This window comes from Penicillium waksmanii (genome assembly GCF_028829765.1).
Source record: "Penicillium waksmanii strain IBT 27052 chromosome Unknown utg000001l:1.0-4852451.0:1.0-4856178.0, whole genome shotgun sequence".
NCBI lineage: Eukaryota > Fungi > Ascomycota > Eurotiomycetes > Eurotiales > Aspergillaceae > Penicillium > Penicillium waksmanii.
The window spans coordinates 3,659,188-3,683,018 of NW_026643248.1; the positions used below are offsets into that span (position 1 = coordinate 3,659,188).

The following is a 23,831-nucleotide window of genomic DNA, read 5'->3' on the forward strand; positions in this document are numbered from 1 at the left end:
TTTGAATTTTCACGATGTGAGGCCAGATATGGCTGGCCGGGGCTCAGGGGGATGGCCTCTTCCACTGCGACCATTTGCTCGCCGAATCTATTTTCACATATATAGAGTGTCACCCGTCACGAATCATATAAGAGCGACTCCCGTCATAACTTTCAAACAGGTCTATTTGTCGGCAGCACCCCGCTTGATTCGATACACGACTATGGGAGCCATTCGGAAAATTCCATACACCCGGCAGATGCCAGACTTCCGACGTCGATTGCAGCGCGCACTGTCCTTGTCATCCTCGGAGTCCGAATACAGCCGAAGCCCATCCCGACCTCTGTCTGGAGACACTACCGAGGAAGAGCCATCGACGCCCTCCAACAAGAATGATCAAGCTGCTCCGCAACAGGGCAATCCTCCCAGTACCCACGATCACAGGGTGCTTCCGAGTCCTCAATACGGCGGACACTTATCTCAGCCCAGAGATAGCAACGTGCTTACCCTCACATGCCTCGCAGAGTTAGTCCGAGTCACCCCTTACCGTGAAAGCAAAGTCTTTACTAACAGATGATACTTGAAGATTAGACGTGCGGGTGAAGTGAGTTTTACATTTCCTCCAAGCAATACACAAAGGGCTAACCTAAGGCCAGATCCCTAGATTGTAAATTGACGGACCAAAATAAGTGTATCGAGGATCTCCGCAGGGACCTGGCAGACCTTCTCCACCGGCTGGAGGCTGTCGAGGCGGAAGCAGAGGAGCGGATCAAAAGTGATATGACTGATGCGCCAGTTGGGCCGGAGCAGAAGACGGAGCAGACCCGGCGGTCGCAGCGGGGATAAAATTCGGCTGGCTCAGGGGCCTCTATGGACACTATCTATGCATAGATTCATCAAGAATTCGTCATATGGGCTCTCTCACGCTGACTACACTCTTGCCTTACGACTAGCAGCTGTTGTATTTTTGGACTAGGACCACTCTGGTGCTTTCTCTACGTGTTATACACTACATCTGTCTTCTGCGAATACAGCAAAGGCTTTTCAAATGTACCTTTTATGAATATACCTACCAACCGAGTCAGTCGATATTACGTATTACACAGAGGTAAATCTTTGCTCAGTGGCCGATTCTTTATACCAATTCGTCCCTTCGGTAAGTCTTTCCGGTACAGCGGCAACGCGACGAATAACGCAATTGTTTTTAACTTGATATGAAGATGATGGAATTTGAAGAGACATTTTGACACAAATAGCATGGCCCAGGCGAAGGTATGGCACCTGGCTCTGAAACACATCCTACTGATGAGTAATTGGTTTATGAGTAGAAGTGACGCGAATTTGAGAAACGCCCAGAACCTGAACCGAGATAGCGGCTTTCACCCTGCTGGACCTCTCGAGCTTGATCGCTAGCTTTGCCTGAACCAACCACGACCTCTCTCTCATCTGTTGTAGCATGTAATCAACGCGATCGCAAGACGGATAGATAGAAGTGTCAAGGTCTATCTCGAAGTTCCTCCCATCTATCGACGCATGAATCCAAATGAACCCCATCGAATACTCAAAGCAGGCTGGGTCTGCATTCCCCGAGGTCACAAGCGTGTTGAAAAGAGGTCCTATCGTGGTTGACGGAAGGCCGGCGCAAAGGTACCTCAAATCTTGACTACTTGCCGTCCGTTTCCCCTTACTGATCATCTCCACCTCATCGGTTGACCGTGGATCGAGAATGACCGAATCTGAGATCCAGTACTCGGTTGACCAATTGTAGAAGAGTGGAAAACTTTTCCCGGCCAGCAAATTCTCAAAACGAAGCATGCTTTCCCGGACTTTGGAAGGTCTTTTCCATTCGGGTAGCCCAAGGAGAATGATCTTCATATCTGTCAGGTTTTCTGTATGCAGAAATCCCACCTGATAATCCTCCGGCTTCAGATTCGTCAGGTAGGCCGGAGGTTTCACGACGACACTTCCATTCAGCATACAAACGAATTTGTCTGCCCTGTCCGGTCTGTTGGAAGGGTGATCCTGTGGCATGATGGTGGATTGCAAGGTAGTGTTGATGCTCTGGCCACAGAACTTGGACTGCTCCCATTTCCAGACAATCTCCTCGGTTTTCGAATATAGAAAAGGGAGCCGGTTCACAAAGGCTTCAGAGGAGCGATGCATCGGAGATGGAGGCTTGTCTTGATCAGGATTAGCATTGATATTTGCCATAGCCGGAATCAGATATCACATACCGACGGGCTTTTTACGGAAGCGATTGAAGTCGAGCTTTGAGTGTCTGTACAATGGTTTGCCATCGAGATCCATTTTTTCGTAGTCGTGAATACAGAACAGGCCTGAAAGCAATGCGGCGAAGCTGGGATAGACAAATTGGCGATCCAAAGGCTTGTATAAGGGGGGTGATGTAGCGTAAAAAAATCAACCAAGACACTTCTATGCAAGATGATGTCGAGAGAAAAGCAATCACGCCGAGCTATGCAGCTATGCAGTTGTCCAAAACAGATTTTGAAATGGGATGGTGATGGATCATAATTTAAATCATTCAGTGATGATTCACCTAGCACTATGTCGTTGAGACTTGAACTGATTTCACCAGTGTAGCAACTAATGATACACAAACACACATCTCGGCCCCTCTCATCCCCCGCAGGGAGGCCAAAATTTGAAACGTTGTGATTGTGGAAAGAGGTTCTCAGTCTCGCCACAGAGAAGTCTTTTTGGGTACTGTCTACGCTGCATAGGACTAAGAATAGCCATCGGGCTGTAGCTATGCCATCAAACCGAGTTCGGTAACTTCAGTACTTTTCACCACGGCAAGGCATGCATGATTCTTTTCCCATAACTTTACCGCAGCCTACTCTCTCGGTTATGATACATACGATCAAAAATCTTCAAAATAGACCTTTCTATTCGAATTTAGCAAATAGATTTCTTTCTCGTATCTGATAATCCAGTCAATATACCAGCCCCTTCTAGGTCATCCGCTGTGCCATAGGTCCGACAGAAACATAAAAGACATTAATATACAATTCTTTTCGGTCGCCACCCCGATGGATTTCCTGCCACGCTTTGACATGAAACATTTCCGTGACCACGATGCGATCGGGTTTTGATTGCATCAATTCAGGGATCATTTTGATATCCTTTTCTAGATCTCGGATCAGACTTTTGCTGTCGAACAAAATTGCAGAGGTGGTGGCCAAATCACGAGTGGTGCAGTTAGCAAATGGCTTAATCCCCCAAACCAGAGAGATTCTGAGAAGAAGGAGCGGATCTAACGATAAGAATGCATGCGTGTAATAGTCTATCACCTCCGCTCTGTTTTTGACATCAATTCTTTGGGGAAGTACTGCCGCAACCCTGACTTCTTCGTTCTGGAACGCCCTTTGAAGGCTTGTGAGGATGGACTGCAGCTGCCCCATCGAGAGGTCAGAGGAGAATATTGGTGACATTCTCAGATGCTCCAGCATGGCAGAATAGAATAGCTCGTCACGTAACCAGATCTCTTTCAATTCGTAGCCCCGTATATGCAGAGCATCAATACCCATGAAAGCGTAGCATATCAGAGCGATGCTGGCTCCCACACCAAATGGTCTGTAAGGAAAACAGGGTTGTTCGAAACACTTTTGAACAAAGCTAGACTCTTGCGATGAATGTTGTCCGAGAAGGAACAGAATATATCGGATCTGCATTTCCAACTCTTCGCAGGACATAGTATGCAAGCCCTGAGATTCGCTTAAAGCGTCGCGGATATCAGTGAGCCAGGACTGCAACTGACTGTACTGCAATACGAAACTCTTCTCCCAGTCAAGGTCATTCCGGTATATTATGGCCCACAAGGAGCCTTCGTTTCCAGGGAGCATTGCAGTAATGAATAAGTAGTTTAGAACCAGTAAGAGCTGATGAAAGGCGTGGCGGCTCTCGGCTGAAGGAGTGCCAGTGGCTGGAATTTGGGGTTGGAGCCGAGGTGGCAAGGAAACCTGGAATAGCGTGAGCCGTGAATGCTAATATACAACGAGACTGCACAACTTACCGGAAGTGCCATATCAAAGTATGACTGCGTTGTACAAGAGCCGAAAGAGCTCGGGCGCTCCTCAGGATCGCCTGTACTGAGCGGAAAGCGGCCGACGGGATTGGGAGGTGACTTCTGCGATGTCACCACTTCGCCTTCGTTTTTCCAATTTTCTATCAGGCCGTTGCTGGCTTGGAAGTCTCTTGAAGATAAGACGTCGGCAGATGGAGATTGGCATTCATACCCCGTTTGATTGGCAACTTGCCCGGTCTCACAAGTCTCTCTTTGTGAATCGATGGTCTTCTCATTTCGCTCATTATACTGCGTCTGCTCGGCCTCGAAGACAGCCATTTGCCGCTTCGAGCTTTCTGGCTGGGCTGCCGGCATTGTCCTGTGTCCCAAGGCCAAAGGGACCAGTTCTTCATACAAACATAGATCCGGTTGCCTACGGTCACAGCAAGACTGACAGGCGGGTATATCTCTATCGCATCCTTTTTTGGCAACGCGACAGGGAATGCAGGGTCGTCGTAATTTGCTAGAGCATGGGGCTGCCAATCCATGAGGTTTTGTCATGGCTGTGGAAATAAATAGTCAAAATTGGATCGATCGCAGATGTATTCATGTATTCTCTTGCTTCTATCAAAATGGCGAAGCAATTTGTAATAAGAAGAGCGGTCGAGATAGTTCGTGGCTTGGGGATATCTGATTTGGATGAAACTTTGATAAAAGTGAGATGCAATCGAAGCGACACTGAGTCTACTTTAAATACACCAACAACCGTGGCCATGGTATTCTTCAGACGGCGTTTCCTTTAACATTCTTCAAGGCTTTGGTGGCGAGCTGTACGGCTCCTAAAGTGGTAAGTAGTGAGCCCTTTCGGCATACTGGATCCGATGCTGCCTGAAAATACATGGTGTTATCTGGACCGTCGCGGCATTCAGCATACCTTGACACTTTTACCCTTTATTCTCTGGACAGAAATAGCCTGTGATCTGGAGTCACATCAATTGTGACATGCTGAGAGAATTGTAGCGACCCGGGGAATAGCTTCGGCGTTCCCAGGAGTAACAAAGCGCCTTGGGTCCTCAATGCTGATTTTGCCATCAGAAAGTAAACCCCTGGATCCACCGAAGAGATCCCAGGAGCATGATGCGACCTATAGCTGGACGCTCTAGTCGGATGGACTGGGCCAAGGATTGGAGCCCTTCATAAAGCTGCCCTCGTGTCTCTTGGCCTTCTGCCAGGTTTCTCCCAATTTCACACCCTCTCACACTTCTTTTACATCATGGTTCGTTAAGTCTTCTCACGACACATTGCCCATGGGAAACTAAATAGATTAATAGTCTCAAATGGGAGACTTGCCCCCAGAACTAGTGTTGATGATTGCCGCATACCTACATGGTAGCGCAAAGTTCGCTCTTGCAAGATCCTGCAGGTCGCTGAACCACCTTCTACGAACGGGAATTCTCCAATTCAACATCGAACATCAGAACAGCAATCTTCTTGGCCTAGCCGCCAAAGATGACAATGTTGATCTTACGCTCATGTTGCTTCATCAGGGAGCAAACGTCAATGCCTTCTTTCGTAGGAGAACCCCGGTTATGAGGGCCCTTAACTATTCTTCATCCGCCGTGCTCAAGCTCCTCCTGAAAAGTAGTGGGCTAGATATCAATGTCCAAAACCGTGAGCACGAAAGCGCCTTGTGGTGTGCGGTCAAATATGGCTCATGCTCGACGCTGCGGCCCATATTGGAACTAACGGACTGTGCAGTCGATCTTCGGCATCAGAGAGGCCAAACCGCACTCCACCTCGCCGTCTGGTGGGGCAAAATTGGATTGGCGGAGCTGTTGCTGTCCAAAGGCAGTGACCCCTACTTGCCCGACGAAACTGGCAGTTCGCCCTGGGCATGGGCCGCCCGATATAACCGGCCATCTATGAGGGCCGTATTTCTCAAGGGGCAAGACTATTTTCACCTAGTGCAAAATGATTTCGATGAGCCAGCGCTGCATCAGGCGATTCTTCATGGATCGGTGGATGCTGTGAATGTGCTCTTGAGACAAAAACGTCCTGGTGTGGCGACGATCGATAGCCATGGTGCGACAGCACTCCATCTTGCTGTCCGCAGTCGACGCTTGGAAGTGGTTGACCTCCTTCTCCAGCATCCTCATTCTGACGTGAACTGTGTGGATAATGCTGGAAAGACCCCGCTTTGGTGGTCGACGTTACTGTCATATGACGAGATAACGGAAAGGCTACTCGCTGTAAAGAACATTGATGCCAACTTGATCGGCGGCTCCGGTCAGCTAGACACACCCTCGGCACCACTACACCATGCCGCGTCTCGGTTGGATACCACGATTTTGGAGCAGCTGCTGGCGGCTCCAGGTATCGATCTGAATATCTACGCTGCAAGACAGACCCCTTTTTCTGCCGCCGCTGCTGCAGGCAGAGTGAGCGCAATGAGAATCCTTATGAATCAGAGGGGCGTCGAAATCAATACGGGTGGAATTTTAATGGATCCTCCTCTATGCCAAGCGGCGGTAGGAGGCCACTTGGAGGCTGTGAGACTGTTAGTGCAGCAAGGACAGCGACTCAGAATCAACCAAGGAACCTTGACGACGCATGACGCGGCTCTGGGGATTGCCGCCCGTGCGGGTGACCTGGAAATAGTCCGGACTCTGTTAAGACACAAAAGGATTGACCCCAACCTGGAGAACCGATGGCTGGAGTCTCCGTTGGTGTTGGCGGTCAAAGGCGCACATGTCCCTGTCGTCGACGCTCTGCTGGCGGATCCAAGGGTGGATACGTACAGTTTGCGAGTCGCACGAGCAATCGCGACACACGAGGGTATCCGAAGGGCCATTCAGTATGAGATGGATGATCGCAGAGCCAGCTGTGAATGGATTAAGGCACACTGGTCCCTGGCATAGTGGACGCGGGTAGTCTGCGTGGACGGGTGCTGAGGTAGTGCTGCTTGAGGTACTGAATGTGGGCTACAGAAAAGTGCCGACCAGCATTGATACACGATGCGCAACGTGCACTGCAGCGTATAACAGGCATGAAAGGAATATAATCATTGATCTCACGATACGTAGTGGTAACCAGATTGCCCTGAGAAGCTGCAGAAACTGCGTTGCTCTTGCCACGGGTTTTCAACGTCGTGCATCAAAGGTTAGAACGTGCGTGGACTGTCTGTCAACGCAACACGGGTTACGAATGGCCCAGGATATTTGATGGCAGGGATTTTCTCTCCCAGATTAATGTGCTGTATTTAAAATCCATGGAAACCCGCTCTCTTGTGCACGCTCAATCTTCTCCCATTCTTCCCTAATGAATCCACTCGCGGCATCCCCTTCACCCGCCGATCGGCCGGCCAAAAGACAGCGAAGACTCTCCGAGGACACTTGTGACGAGCTGAACGCAGAGGATATTTCACCCGCCCCAGGCTCTACCGCACTGAGCAACCTCCCTACGACGCAACTTAAGCAAATCCTAGGCCGCAATAGTGACCTCGCCCTACCGGCCCTAAGACTCTTGGATTTGTATCTATGTCTATGGGAAAGTTATGTTGTGAAATCTGCGGAGAGTATCCGGCTTGAATATGAACGGCGCCAGTTATGCGAGACCAACGAATTGCTGGAAGAAGAGACTGATAGTCTCCTCCGGTGCTGCAACCGACAGGGAGTGGAGTTAGAGAGTCGAAAACGGACAGTGAAGGCATTCCATGTGAATGTCATATCGGCCTTGCAAACCATCGATCTCCCTTTCTATCGCATTGATAGGCCTTGATTCATGCACAGAGCCATACGTCCTTTGTCCGTTTAGAAATATTTATTCTTTTCGATAGTACCACTTCAGCTGGAACTTCCATGGAAATGTGATTTGCCATGTATGTGAAGCAAGGCGAAGTTCTACGACCCCATCAATCGCTGTCTTGTGATGTCTCTCAAATAGCTTCCGTTTCGCATAGCAGGTCTTCCATCGACAAATATGAATAGCTTGGTTTTCTTCTTACAGCTCGAAGATAAGATTAGGCAATCCTTGCAGCTCTTATGGAATTAACCGCCCATCCTATCTTTTCGCTATCTCCAGATGTCATTAATTTATTTATGATCTACTGTGACGTGTGAGGTCAAATGGATCCGACTTTGAATATCGAGAGGCGAAACATAAATTTGAACAAACACCACAATTTACCTGACTGTCTCGTAGGTACAGTGGAAGATAGATTGACCAAGATTCTATCACTGACCTCGCTCGCAATTCATCAGCCCTGCCAGTTGGCCTTCCGAGCACTGCTCCCAATCATTGAGAATGCTGAGCAATCGCCCCCGAGACGCCTCCAATGCTTGATTTAAATGATCGAACTGAGATAGCTGCTCATCATGATGAGCTAGAAGCATCCCCTTTTCATTTTCCAGTCGTGTATTCTCCCTTCTCAACTCCTGGTTGGTCTGACGGAGCTTCTCACTGCCAGTATGTTTCGACATGCATGAATCCCAAAGTCGTCGATAGAGTCCCAAAATTCGAGCTGCTTGAAAGGCGAGCTTTGGATCATCCCTTTCAAGCTCTGCAAGAAGCTGTAGTATCGGCTGGAAGGGTTCTGCTGCTGAAGTTTGTTCTTCGTCGGCTGGCCCCTGGGGGACCGGCTGCGTTGATTAGCATCATGCAAGACATTAGAAGTTAAAATAGTTCTTACCTGAGTAGGAGTCTCTTCAGCTGCCAATTCCGGGTTCAGTCGCTCATCTGGGCCTGAAGTTGGATCGGAATCGGTCTTTTCGTCCCCTTGTAGGTCATGGCACACAGCAAAAGGATCCATTTCTCTGTTCAAAGTAATATATTTGAGAATCTGGATATGTGTAGTATGAACAGCTTAAGCTTTATTTCATCTAATTTATAGCCACGAAGACCGATAAAGCCAGCAAATTCGGTTCTCCATAATGCTCAACGCTTGATGATGTTGTTATAACCAATTGTTTATTAGCAAGGAATATGTGGTCGACAAATAACTCAGTCTGAAACAAGTGAAGCAACGTTAACTTGGTAATTACTGAAAAAGATGAAGAAATTCGTGCAAGAGAAAATTTTAAAAGGGGCACAGTCGGAGTAAGCTTTGGTTGTCTCAGCGTGGAATCATCACCGTCACTTCAGCCGTTGAAACAGTGATAAATGAGACATCGCTCAAACGCATTTTTCCTATATTTGTACAATGCACCAACTGGGTGCTGTCAAAAGTATTCCATGAAAGTATTGAGGAAACTTTCCATAATTCCATCGATTTGTATATCGCCATTTTCTTTTGTATACATATCTGCTCGCCGTTTGTATCAAGCTACTGGCGGCCTCGGTCTATCTCACGCTCAGAATCTTGCCGCCCAAACCTCTCCCGTCGCAGATTGGTGTTTGGATTATGCGATCGCCAATGTTGCATTTCGCTTTCTTCTACTCTGTACAAAGCAGCCAACTGTCACAGAGCCATATCCCGTGCGTCCAATTTCCGAATGATTGTTTCCAAATAAATTCGCATTCTTTGAGTCAAAGACCAATCATGAAAGAGCCGTACGATCAATGGCCCCCGATTCCCGAAAATTGCTTCATCACACGTCCCATCCGTACGGCCTTTCCAGAACAGTCGCTTGGGGTACTTAGTCCTGAAGAAACCGTGCGACAGATTCATCGAAATGGTGTCGTCGGTTGCGGCTTTCAACGACCAGGACACTTTTCCGATCCTAGCTTCATCCATTGCGAGCCGATCCCTGTCATTTGCTGGCTGGAAAATATGCCCAATTCGAATCCTTTCACCCCATTAGAGTCATCCTCCAAGCCTCATGCCCTTGAGGCAAAGGTGGCCCCTACCTGCAACTCCTGTTTTATGCGACTTGACAGCAATGAAGCGCTTGCAACGAGCCCAGTTTCTCAAGAGCCTGCGAACGCCGCGCCTCTTTCTTTCTCTCAGGTGCCTCCGGACTGGAGCTTCCGGAAATTGCCACACAAAATACCCCAGCGGCAGTTCAAGTGCACATACCCGGGATGTGACCGCCAATTCAGGCGCCGAGCGGCCTTCCAGAGACATCTGACCTGCCACTCAGATGAAAGACCGTACGTATGCTGGGTGCCAGAATGTCATCGCAGCTTCAAACGCTCGGACAATTTGGAAGCTCACTACCAGACTCATGCCAAAATGGGCGGTCGCAACCGCTATGTAGCAACCTTGGACAATACGAGTCCTGCCTACGACCCTAAGTTTCGCGGTCGATTGACATTGGAGGGCTGGCCGGCTTTCTAATATAGAGAAGATTCAAGTTTCTACCTAGAACATGATGTTCATGTTTCGCAATGATCACCCCTTCCATTTCATGGCTTACGTCTGAGGTCCCAGCCGCCTTGAAGTATGAAATATTTACCCCAAAATGTGACATCAAACTGCTTTTGCCTCCAAAAGGATTTTCCTCGCCTGCCTCCGGTTGCAAATAAATAATGTATAGCTAGATCTTGATGTAATTCGCGTGTGATGCATGAAGATAATATTGATATAGTAGCCATGCTATCGATTCAGCGGTTTCTAGAACCATTTTCTGGAACCATAAACCTAAAAATAGGTTGTCCATTCCGATAAATGCTGCGGCAATGATTAAATAACCAATCTATTGTCCTGCGATTATACTAAAAGTAGACAACAGCATGAGATTAGATACCAAATACCCAGTTTTTGCTTTGAAACTCTGGCTCCCTTTTTGTCAGATCCATTGGGTTGATTATTCATGTTATTTCAATAGATGCAGGACTCTCATATAATCTTCAGGCATACAAAGATTTTTTTTTCTTACTTTATTTTTGTGCTAAAAAGGTAGACTGCTTGTAAATTGTAAATTGGAGACCTGGGCAGCGAGGTGCAAGGAAAGAAGAACATCCCATGCCGGGCTTGGGGCTCCATAGTCAAATTGTAGACTTAATTGATAGAATAGAAGCAGCAGAGCCTAGCACAAGCTTAAAAAATCAAGCAAATTTTTGTGTTTAGCAATCTGTCATATTCGAAGAGCTGTTCGGGCCCGAGGGAGTAGTCGGGGCCGCCGATGGCGCTGTCACTGACACATGGATGGTTGTGGTAGACGAAGAAGTCAGTTGGGATTTATTGCCTTTCGTCGAAGCCCTTGCTTTATTGCTGGCGGTGCACAAGCTTCCCTTAACCAGGGGCTCCGCGACCTTGCAACTTGCCGCATCCCCTTCTTCATTATGGAAGTTGATCAAGCCGCTTCGATGTACCTCAACCCATGCAGTATTCTGACCGGAGCCACATAGCATGGCTTTGAATGACGACGAATTGGCGTGTGTGTCTTTGATTTCTGGGCTCAGGTCTCAAAGATATCAGAAAAATTGTTTTTTCGTCAGTAGATTGCATTACTTACGGGAACATGATATTCCGTCAAGAGGCGCAAACGGCTCCGAGATCCCGGTGCAGTCGAAGTTCTCCGTGGAATACACAAAACATTGGTTATTATGGTCAATGATCTGAAGCGTTCCGCCAAAGACCGCCGAGATGAATGTAGAATAAATAAACAAACGACGCATGTTTCTTTCGCTTCTGGAGATGGGGTGTCTTCAGCAGACCAGGATCTGTCTTGCTCTTCAAACCAGGCATTTTGCGACACGCGCGAAACTACTTATAGCTCGTTTCGAATAAAGCTGGAGGAGATTTCGAGCATACTCCATTTCCGATAGATTTTACATAGCCATCAAAATCTTGACTTGGCCAAAGAACTCATGCCGAACGTATCTGCAAAGACTTTTTTATGATGAGTTGTCGTGGAATTATAAATGGGAATCGATTCACTTATCAATAGCTGAAAGGCCTCAAGCTTTCATTGCTCCCATAAAATTGATACAATAATGTTGGCTATCAAACAAAAATACAATCATCGGTAGAAGTTTTATGCGCTCTTTGGCTACGGACGTACCGCTCCTTTCGCAATTTTGCGGCCGCTCAAGGGTACCCAAGTTGCCAGATAGAACCTCAAAAATTCTATGAAAATTATCAAAGAGGTGCTGAAAAAAAAAAGACTCACAGACCCCCAAAGCGGTGTTTCTAGTCACAACAGCTTTTAATTACCGGTCGTTTGAGGTCATCAACGGAATCTTCCCAGGTAACCACAAACGTTTCCCACAGTACTTTGCTGATAGATTCTGGTTTTCTCGCCTATCAAGAGGAATCTTTAGGATTTCGCGTGGTTCCTGCTGAAAAAAATCAAGGTTTCACAGTCATAATACAATAGTCCGCCATCCCAGCTATCGGCAGCATATCAAGCCTATGATTTGACAGATTGAGTGTCCGAACTTGAAACAGTCATCTTCCGAAGCTTGTGACGGCCGCAATCTGAATGAATATGTTACTCACTTACTGCATTTTCCTTTTTGGTGCAGCTGCCACAATTCTCGGACAAACAGTCAGCCTCCTACTGCCGGGATTTCAAGGGCGTGAATTGGAAGCGAGCATATTATCTACCGTATGTGAGGAAATGCCGAGATATTAGACTTCCAGAATCTGAATTAACTTCTTATCTACATTCTAGGATGATGAAGCGACCACATTCCTTGTGACTTGCCCTCAAACCGTCGCTGCATCTGACTGCGGCGTTTCTGAAGCAGGAATGACGGCTATCCTTAAGAAGGACTCCGTAGAGCTGGTGGATGTCAACAAAAAGAATAGGTTGGTACCCCGTACGCACTCAAAGAACTTTTGATATTAATTAATTATTGCAGCACCGCGTCCCTTTCGTGTCATATTACTGGAACGACGTATGCGTTCTGCTATGCTACCAACAAGATTTCGGTTCACGCCACACTAGCCCCCAAAGACCTCAACTGGATGACAATACCAGTTATGACAACGATATCAAATTCCCCGGGCGTACTGAGCGCCTCATTCTCCACTCAGGAATCCCTGGCAACGTCTCCTACGAAGCTGCCATCAGGCATAGAAACGGCTGCTACACCAGCGGCTGCGAGCCAAGGAACATTCAGGCCGAAGACATCATGGGGCTTATACGCCATAATGGGATCTATTTTGGCTGGAACTCTGGGTTACACCTTACCTTTTACATTGATAGGCTCGCAATTTCAATCTTGACAGTGACCAAAGTCTGGCAATTAACTGCTCAGGCTTGCTTGAAAGAAATGGCACCTGTAGCTCGTTTTCCCTCGTTGGTAACAGTACCATTTCACATCAATCATCTTGCATAGATGATGATTAGTCTATCCTAGACAGACGGAATTATGTCATATTTAGATACTCAGATGATCAGGAGATACGATACGCTACTGTGTCTAGTGAGGGCCATCTCCTGTCCAACAAAATTTACTTTTTTCTGTAATTAACATTTTAGAAAACTTTCGATGAAGACGTCCTTAATTTAAAGTTCTTAGTTGTGTGACAAATCCAGACAGGCGGACTTTCAAGTTCATAATCATGAACCGCACGTAAGGAGATCCCCTCGTATGACTTTAACGGGATTCACAACACTCGTGCACGTATGAATTCCGTATACGCAATATTTATAATGTGTTCGATGGGTTCTAAAGTTCCTGGACAGAACTGCTGCCTTATTCTGGTTGTTATTGCAGCGCTAAGACGATATATTTCAGAAGGAAAGAAGTTGAGCTCCGAAGCAAATATATCTGATCTTTGAAATCTTCAGAGGGCACTTTATCTATCGGTATTCTGCTCCGAAGAAAACGCGAGACTGACCGACTTGCCATCCACTGAGATCAAGCTGACTCAATTTGCGTGTTCAGCTCGATATCAGCTCTATATTGCATAGAAGTTTGGTGGTGAGAATTTGATGTTGAATAATGAGAAAGCATCCAAAACTTTCTCGTATTATATACATGACCTTGGCGAAGAAGACAGATCCTCGCTCACATCATACTCATGCGGCATCTCGCGCTCCCACGATTGCCACAAGACCAAATACTGTACCACTGAAATTCCATCTTCGGAGATCAAGCGAGAGGCAATGGAGCTAATCGGTATCTTTTTGCCGACCTGGTTGCTCCCGTTAGCTCGGCAGCCCAAAGAAATCCCATGGGCACACTTACAGTGCTCGATGTCTCCTGACCATCCATGAGGTGGTGTATGCAGGGAAAACTGGATCCTAGCGACTCTTCGTCGGAATATGTGGCATCATCGCTCTCTGATGCCACAAATCTGCGATCCTCGCTGGTTTCCGACATGTCACCTTCTGTAGAAGTAGAATCGTCAACCGTTTCTTCAATATCGAGGTCTCCGTAACCGGATAGAACCTCGAAGAGGTCGTTGTCACATTCTCCTGCTTTTTCTGACATCTGTGAAATGATGTGGCACAGGTGACTAGAAAATTTAAGCAGTGCAAAGATCATCTCAATTTATATGTAGAATCATGGGCGGACAGTGTTCGGTAGCTTGGGGTTGAAACTATGTGATGACGGGTGAGGCACATATTGCAAAGTTTTAAGAATAAACAAACATCATTCGCATTGGCCTGCTTTGTGCACGCGTCCAAGTCGGAAATTCCGCGATATGTTGGCAGGGACCATAACTGGGCATTAAGATGGTTGACTCGTCGGGAATTGATTCAGGGAACGAAGGGGGGATTGCTCGCCCCACCGGATGCCCCTGGTTGGCCCAGGTGAAGGGTGACAAAAAATTTGCCTCGTCAACGTTGGTGACGCAGGTGAAACGTGCTCCACCGCGGTCAGTCCGCAGAGTCGGCCAGAAACAGCGTGTCGTGGACTCATCCCATCAAGATGATTTGAACTTACTTGATGCACTCCCAATTATGGAACGATTTTAATGCTTGTTGACAACTTGGGTGTCACTGTTGCGTAATGTTGATCGACGATGCGGAATCGTCGCAAGGCTACGACTGAAGACATCCGTATATGATCAAAGGCCTTGTATCATCTTTGAAGCTAGGCGGCGATGGAAAGATCTGTGGCAAGGCCCAGGATGATACATATGTCTAGGTGGAAGGGATGGCGCAATCAGCTGCACGATTGGTGGTGGTTGATCATCGTTCTCCGATCAAGACCCTTTGCTTGATTCTATCTTGATATCATGACGTTGGTTACCGTTTTCCAGCTGGCCATGGATTACTGTACTAGACTATGCGCTAGAGTCACTGACGGGCGGAATATAAAAAGTCGACAAAGAACCTAGATTCCCAGGGATACCTCCACTGCAAAAGGATGGCTGACCGCATAGATATTGACTCTAGCGACGATAGCTGTGAAATGACTGACGCGAATCAGCAGCTTGAACGCGAACTCCTTCAGTGCCAGCAAAGATCATCTCTAGCCGCTGTGCATTCGCGGCGTATTGTCTCGCTCGGGATTTCCCCTCATTACGTGAGTCACTGGACCTCTGCCGATGCCTTTCGGGAATTGTATCAGAATTGGTATGTGTCCGTCGTCTCCTCTGATCATGACGCTAAATCAGAAAACAGGAAGGACGCCATCTTGGAACGGTTCCAGATCGATCGAATGGCCTTCCGGGCATACTTCGTCGACGCCTGCGATCACTATGCCGTCATGGCGCCAGACCCCGCGGACCCCGAGGGCCGCCGATCCCTGGGATTCATCAAGTATGACAAAAAGTCCAGTCGGGTCACTTTGGCGAACGCCTGCCTGCAATTGCCCTTCGAGGCTCTCGATTGTTGGGCTTCACGACCAAGAGCGACCAGAACCAACTGGCGGGTTCCCACGGCGACGGACTCAAGCTGGCAGCCGTGGCGCTGTCTCGGGATGGGTATAGGTTGCAAGTGGCGGCCAGCCGGTGTTCCTGGAATTTTTATTTGCGGGAGCCATGCAAGTCTCGCCTCCATTGCACCATCACCCCATCGCGCCAATCTGGGTCCACCCGGACGGACTGGGCCGAAGATATTGCCGGATTGCGCTTCCATCCCGAGCGTGATGTTGCCGTGCTCATCGGCCCTGGACGCACCACCCAGGGTCGGCCGGTGGCACCTGAAGAATTTCTTGAGTGGCTGCAAATATCGTTGGATATTCGTGGCCTCGCCTACCCGTCCTCGGTTGTCGAGACAAGCCACGGGGACCTGCTTTTTGACCAAAATCTCCTTGGTAGGATTTATGCCCACGGTTTGCTAATCTCTGGAACAAACTCGATTTACCCGTTCAAACTTGGTTATAACTTTACAGAGGGGAAATTCAATCGCGATCGGCGATGGCTCATGGACCGGCATGGACTGGCAGAGCGAGTGTGCCGGATCTGGGAGTCCGCCCTTCAAACGCACGAGGACGTCCTTCTTCCGATATACGTGAGCCTCCTCCGAAAGACACCAGCGCTGATGGACGTTAGTCTGGCTGCTGATTTGCTCTTACCCTCGACGATATCCCGCATCTGGACGTATTTGCTACACGAGTCCAAGGGCAAGGACTTTTTCTATTGCGAAACATCCGGAGTCCAGGTTTGTCGGAAGTCCAATATCCGTATCCCTTGTCACAGGCTAACGCAAATCTAGGATGTCAAGATGATACGAGAGACCATTGGAAAAAAGCCCATGAAGCTGTCGCGAGAATTGTGGCGCCTACTGCGGTCGATTACGCCTATCCGCAGTGCTGCGGAAGAACTTTCAATGCTTTTCCAAAATGCCGAGGTCTGTAGCCCCCCCGAGTGCCACCTTCTCGAGAACTGTGCGGAAGGCACTGAGAGCATGCTTTGCCTTATTGGATTCGATGCAGGTGATTCAAGTGGCTTATGTCGAAGGATTCGATAGTAGGGCGGATGTTGTGTATAACCCTCAGAAAAGGACACTGAAGGTCCACCGCCGATGGCTGGACTTTGACGATACACATCAGCGAACATCGTGCCGGAACTGGATCCTTCGTAGTGCGAAGAGGGAAAGTGGAAAGCGCGAACCCTTCTTTTGCGGCCACATCATCGAGGAGCTCTTATCTCTTTCCATCTCGTCGGTGTTTGGAGGCTCTCAGACCCCTCGGACCACCGAGATGAGGTATATGCGCCATATCCGACGTCTACTCCGGTACATGCCACACCAGATCACTTTGACGCCCTCGAAGGGCGGCTTGACGGTTGCTTGGGAAGATAACGAGACAGAGCTGTTTCGGAAGCATGGTCTGGATGGGGCGGCGTATCATGTGATACTACACGAGGAAAGCTGTATCAGCATGAAGCGGGAGCTTCTGCATCCGAACCCAGGTAAGCCTCGATCGATCGTCGCTTAGGGCTGACAATTAATTCTGATACTTGCCATATAGTTCTGGACTCGTCGAACCTTGCAGTCTGTGGGTGCCGTCAGCAGTTCGTTCCGCAGCGGACCAAACAATGCCTGTTCGCAGACTTGGATGAATTCAAAAGGTACTACGCGATGGTTTCACTCAACGAAAGGTCTGCATTGTACGGTCTAATACCGGAGCCTATGTATCCCCTAGCAGTGGTGGAGACCGGGCAATCCATCGTCGTTGGCGATCAGCTTCTCGTTGATGTCCAACACAGGCACGGGCCAATCGATCATTCGGGTCCGCCGCGGATCGAGAGAAAAACAGCTTCATCTGCCCAAGAGCCGAGAAGCAAAAGACGGAAGTATATGGACTGAGCAAGTCGTGTCTCAAATCACCCTCACATTGCTATCGCCTTTCGCTGTCCTCGTAACAACACGACGATTAATGAGAGTTGTAGCTCACTTTGACACGGAGTGGATGGTCCATGACAGGCTACATATTGTTCATTTAGCTCTGTGCCCTGGTCAATATCCTCTCTCGGTAGCCTTACGAGAGCATGATGGGAGTCACCGACGTAAGTTTCCGGCATCTCCTGGCGCTCGAGAAGACATTAGCGAAGTCACAGAGAACCGGTCATTCAGACGAGTCAAAATGACTGGTTGACTGAATTCGGCCTACCTAACAAAAATCACACATGCAAGGATTCTTGGCCTTAGAGAAGGATAGAAAAGTCAAACGGAACAAAATGCTGTAAGATTAAATGATAGGGCCCATATGGGTGAGGGTGTCTCGTATAGCGGACGAACGGGACATATAGTCGGCTTGGTCTATTTGGACAGAACCTCGACTAGTTGCTTTCGGAATGGCATAATGATGAACCGTCACACCCACTCAAATAAGACCAAGGGCAGGAATCAGGACCAAGATTCACATTGAACGCTCCACTGTAGTCTCATTGCATCTAGAGTGCATTGCTTCAAGTAGCAGCCCCATTGTGGCTTGAAGGCAGTGCCTGGAAATACGTGGGGGGCTCCCGGAACCTGGTTCTCCTAGGAACTATGGATGTGATCCTGGGGGCATGAGCAGTGCTGCTACTACAATTCGCTTTGAGGGACTTCATTCTTCGCAACGCATTCTCGTGCTACTAGCTGCCCTGATGAGTTCAAGTACGATGATTGCCGCTACAGCACTCGCCACGACCGAGCCGTACTTCCCCATTGTCCTAAAAACTAAGGATGCATGTCGGGCCGGACCAATGAATCCCAGTGCGTTTCTATTTCGCTGTTCCAAGATACCTGCTTGAAACGTCCATTTCGCCCACGTTGACGGAACAACCCTAGGAAGGCTGAGTGCCCTTTGATTAGCCATATGGTAGAGTTTCAACATGTTTTTATCTCTCCCGGCTTCATCCTGTCCGACCAAAGTTAACTGTCACTATATTAGCTTCCGTATCCCGACGGCCCTGCACCCCTTGTCCCATATCCGATTCGAAGCTTCGACGACGGCATGATCCGGTCCGATGCTAGGCCGAGTGAGCTATTGCAACATCCAGCGACAACGAAGAGAAGCCGAGCATCGACGACCACCGAGAAAGACCACGGTTTGTCCGGGGATAATATCAATCAGCAACGAATCGAGCTTTTGGCCACAGGCTGAGGGCCAGCTCTGTCAAGCCTGGTTGTAGCTGAGCAAGCGACAAGCCAGGCTGCAGCACCGGATCTACCAGGTCTCTCGCCGCGAGAACAGTCGTTTCAGGTCAGTTCCTAGTGAAACCTAGACCAAATATCATGGATTTTTCCATAAGTGGCACTTTGTCCTGACACGGTTGAAGATTTGCCTGGCGCACGAACAGCAAAGACGAAACAGCTATGTATTGGCAGATATTGCCAACATCCATTCCCCGCGGTACGGAGTGATTCCGGGCCCTCGTGCACGTGTAATCGAGCTGAGCCCGCTACATCTCTGGTTGGCCTTTGCTGATACTACAATACATTGACGGCAAGTCTGTACCATCTTCAGTCACCAGAAGTCATGCTGATATGGGGAGGCAGTGAAACATAACACTGGTTCGGCCGTTCCCACAAGTCCGATCGGGATAGTGTATTATGGCTGGTATAGGGGGATCTTATCTAGGCCGCGAGCAAGGTAAGTTTCGAACGACCATCTTGCGTCAGCTGCTGATAATTGGTACTAGATCGAGTGTATCCAACGGCAAATTGCTTCGGCTGTGTTCGAATGCAGAAGGTGATGCAAGGCTGCCACCAGGACCCATTTCATGAACGAAGCTGGCAAGTACGTTCTCATAACTAGAATAATTTGGAAGCCAACTAACGACGTTGTCAAGTCGCTGTAATGAAGTTGGCTATTTTCCCCCGATGCTATGCCCAAGGCAGCCGCAACCCGACCGAATGCCTCCTCGATTTCACCACCGAGTGGCACGGACTCGCCGGCAGAAGCTGCCTCGCGAAACACACAGCCAGCCGGTTGCTTCGGCTGTCACGATTTTCCATTGATGTTTCAAGAGGTATAAGGCTAGTTTTTAATCCCATATTCTCAGGCTTTTATGGCGATCACTGGCTATTTTTTCAATGCTGATTTGGTCTATCGGGAGGTGCTACTTGATTTCAAACCTATTCATGGGGCGCATACTGGTGCGAACATAAGTAGTGTCCTTGTGGAAAACCTTGTGAAGCATGAGATTAAAGACCGGGTATTTGGTGTGACTACGGATAACGCATCAAACAACAAGACATTGGTTGATTCACTCAGCAAGCTCTATCGGATGGTGTTCTTATTATCCGAATTCCGTGCCTTGAACATATTATCCAGCTCAGCCTTAACCAGCTTGTTGGTCATATCAAGGCAGTGTCATTAAACGACACAACTGAGACAAAGTGGACAGAGCAACAGTCTTCAATGGTCCAGGTAAATGCATAACACCAGGGGAGAGAGATCTCCTACACATTAAATAAGATCCGCTATCTTGCGATCTATGTGAACGTAAGTCCTCAGCGTCGGGAGACATTCAGTAATCTCCAGACTAGGTACCCAAAGCTTATGCCGATCCAGGATGTGAAGGCTCGGTGGAACTTAACATTCCTAATGCTTCGTCGCGTAAAGCGGCTCCGTGCTAATCTTTACACCCTTCTGCGTTGAGTATGATCGTGAGGGTCTTTTACTTAATAATGATAAGTGGCGCCAAGTAGACTATCTTCTTTGCATCACTGAGCTATTCTTTGACTATACCACTCAACTTTCAAAGACTGGGGATATCACTGCGCATTATGTGTTCAAAGTTTACAACAAACTCTTGAACATCTTGAGCAGTCAATGAAGCAGCGCCAACGGAAGCGTATCCCATGGAAAAAACATATGCTTGACGCACTCGAAACGTGCCAATTAAAGCTGGATGAGTATTACTCTCAGACTGATAATGTTCGAGGGTATATCTATGCGGTCAATACAATGCTTGCGATTGTTAACAAGTTTCAGCCTTTTCTGACAGATTATTGGGATCAAAAGTGGTGCGATACTTATCGTAAATCCTTTCAAGATGCTCTTGCCCCATACCAGGATTGTTTTTCTGATATCAAGGCTCGCAAGGAGGCTCTCAAGTAGCAGTCAGACTAAGTTCAAAGCTTGATAAGATGTTGAATGGAAGTAAAAAGTAGCCAAAGACAGCCGCTGATGGACTGACGCAATATCTTGACAGTGGTATGTTTTAACGAAATTCACTTTTATACAGTATTAATCGATTTAAAGATATAATTGACATTGGACCTCTTGCGTTCTGGAGAGAAAATTAAGGCCGCTTTCCGGCGATTGCAGCTCTTGCGCGAGATGTCCCCTCATTTCCAGCAACCGGTGCTGGTGTTGAACGACTGTTTAATACTGCTCGAGATATCTGTCATTATCGACGAGGAAGGATGGAATCCGAAACAATTCAAGAGCTGTTGATCTTCCTTTGTAATTCACGATTTGATCTTGAAGAGAAATAGTCTCAGCGGCTCGAGAAATTCTTATCAAGAGAAAGAGATTGGAGTAGCAAAGGAAGAGAAGGACGAAAGGCTTGATGAGGTTTAAGTGGAACCAATCAGTGATACTGAGGAGCCAAATGATAAATTGAATGATGAGATGGTGACAGAAGTGGCTCCTTCTCCTACTGTCGAGGACCACACTGAGCCCAGCCTGCCAGAAATCGCATAAATTATATATCCAGGGAACCTAGGCATGTTTGTACTGTTTTTGGGCCAATTGGGGCCAGGGCCCATGGCCCAACACATTCGTAGGTTGGGCTGGCCTGGGCCTGGGCCGATGTGGGCTCTGTTGAAGCCTAATTATGCCATTCGTAGCCAACAAGGACACCATTGATTAGTATTTTAGCAAAGTGGTCCACTAGATATAAAAGGCCAGAGGGGCTAGAAGGAAAGCGAACAAGGTCATTCCTATTCCCCATTCTGACTTGGCGTTCATCGCAGTATTGTATTGAATATTGAGCGAGTTGTTATTGAGCCCGACCGATCTCAACCAAACGGGTGTGTCGCTGTCATTCACCATAACATCGGACTGCAAGCTATCGACGACACCGTGAAAGATCACATTGATGTATCTAGGAACACGCACCTGCAGGTCCTTTTCTGCTTGTGTATAGTTCGAGGAGGTCATTGCACGAAGATATGCGCCCATTGAAACATTAGCGGCTTTGCTGTCAAATTCCAAGTTTATAGTAGGATCTGGGTATGCCCAATCGTAGTGGTAGGTATCACCGCCAAGTATCTTCCACATTTCCCTATTGAGCAAGGAGCCAGACCATATTTTCTCAGACGAGCTGATGTTTCAACTGTCCATATTGAAATACATGGGTGTAGTATCGTAATCATCGCCCAATACACCAGTGGCATTATATGGTGCGCCCGAAGTCCGGTTAACAGTGATGTTGATTTCCCATCTCTGCGTATCCATAATTCATGAATATGCTAGATCCGATTAGCCTCAGACCTTCTATTATTCTCTGTTTCATTGACGTACTTAGATGATTTGTTCATCCATCTTCTTGAAGGAACCCCAGGCTCAGAGACGATATTGGACAGTCCAGCAGTATCAGAGGCCAATGACCAAATATTGAGATAGAAATCAACCGGGTTCCGAAGGCTGAAGAGGGAACTCGCCATCTCCGCGGGTTCCGTGATTGCAAGTGTCGTGTCAAATTCGCCAATGGAGTGAGGAACCGCAAGATTTTTGCAATAAATGACATCCCGATTAATCACCTGTTTTCTAAGAGACCGGCGTACGGATTGAAGGTTATTCTAGACGTCCCATTATAATATCTTTGTCGATATTAATTCGGAGAACAATCACCGGTTTCTCAGGTACGACTCACGATTCAACCCACCTATAAATAGAGGAAGATGCATTGGCCAGCCGTTAGCTCGATGAAGGATCATAATTATCAGAGTTATATTGGCACAACGCCGCTGAACCAAAGATTAATATGGCAAGGACCAGATCAACTATAGGAGGGGACATCATTTTCCTACGTCTCCTTTAAAGACAAAGAATAATAGTGAGCTTTTGATAAGAAAATTGAATCAACTAGGCGCCCTGCTATTCCTTTTGGGTTTCCATTTAATCCTCTTGAAAGAGAGGGAGGGAATAAGCAACTAAATTCTAACCGAGCAGTCCCTGTCAAAATTCCAAGACTTGTGCCCCGATATTCGACAAAGAAGGCTAGATAGTCTCCATATCCTCCAATAGCAATGGCTCGCAAGCGATCAAGGTCGTAGCGATTGGACATTGTTTCAGCGATTCGAGAAATCGGTCACTAACAAAGTTTCTTTTTTTGGCCCCAAAACTCCCGCATCGTATTGGTTTAGGCGGCGATGGAGAAGCGAGTACTTATGTATTGTCGGATCTCATCGGAAATAATGCGAATGGGCCATTATTCTGTCCGACAAATGTAAAAAAAAATACTTCTCCCTTGATGACTATTCAAATAATCTATTTGCGCACTTACCTTCTCAAATGGGCGGTACCTTCCGACTATAGACTGTAGAAGCCGTACACCCTAGGCCGGTGACGCTAGTCATTTTCTCCTATTGGAGGTAAAAGGCTGGTCTCTGCTTGACAGTTGCGCGACTAGGGTAAAATGAAGGCGAGTGAGGCGAGAATCACCCCGGATCGCAGGATAGCCGAGCACCAGTATAATTACTGGCCTTTGAGCCTACCTAACATCACACTGTTCTGGTTTTATGTCAATTTCATTCTAATTTTCCCTTACAGGCTCTTTTTGTATCAGAAGTTTAAGTGGCTACTGATCCGGTATTGAACAATAGGACAGGTCTCTTGTCAGCTCACCCATAACTAGAAATCGCTCACGCGAGATCCGGGATCATAATAAGTTGTGTGGTTAGGAAGTTATTAGAGTAGAGTATATGAAGGGAGGCTGGAAGTAAAAATGTTTCACATACATAACTGATTGCCAAACGGGCCGATCCGCAATCCGCTGGTGGATATTTATCATGCCGGATACAAAAAGGTAGATCTCGGGCCAAGTAGAAACTTGAATAGGAAACTCCGTAGATGCAGGTGGAGGCAGCAACTCGCCAGA

General features: G+C 47.7%; 4 protein-coding genes across 4 annotated transcripts; 1 reads left to right on the forward strand and 3 right to left on the reverse strand.

Annotated features, from left to right (window-relative positions):
* Positions 1-8,235: 8,235 nt before the first annotated feature.
* On the reverse strand, positions 8,236-8,810 carry N7481_001328 (uncharacterized protein; the record flags this gene model as incomplete). The annotated part of the gene is made up of 2 exons (XM_057260547.1): positions 8,236-8,640; positions 8,691-8,810. 2 exons carry the CDS (start codon positions 8,808-8,810, stop codon positions 8,236-8,238), a joined length of 525 nt encoding a protein of 174 aa, XP_057128379.1.
* A 729-nt stretch (positions 8,811-9,539) lies between these two features.
* Positions 9,540-10,277, forward strand: N7481_001329 (uncharacterized protein; the record flags this gene model as incomplete). The annotated part of the gene is made up of 1 exon (XM_057260548.1): positions 9,540-10,277. One exon carries the CDS (start codon positions 9,540-9,542, stop codon positions 10,275-10,277), a length of 738 nt encoding a protein of 245 aa, XP_057128380.1.
* A 3,476-nt stretch (positions 10,278-13,753) lies between these two features.
* Positions 13,754-14,329, reverse strand: N7481_001330 (uncharacterized protein; the record flags this gene model as incomplete). Its single annotated transcript, XM_057260549.1, has 3 exons — positions 13,754-13,793; positions 13,915-14,030; positions 14,084-14,329. 3 exons carry the CDS (start codon positions 14,327-14,329, stop codon positions 13,754-13,756), a joined length of 402 nt encoding a protein of 133 aa, XP_057128381.1.
* Positions 14,330-21,619: 7,290 nt separating this feature from the next.
* N7481_001331 (uncharacterized protein) lies at positions 21,620-22,009 on the reverse strand (the record flags this gene model as incomplete). The annotated part of the gene is made up of 1 exon (XM_057260550.1): positions 21,620-22,009. One exon carries the CDS (start codon positions 22,007-22,009, stop codon positions 21,620-21,622), a length of 390 nt encoding a protein of 129 aa, XP_057128382.1.
* Positions 22,010-23,831: the final 1,822 nt, after the last annotated feature.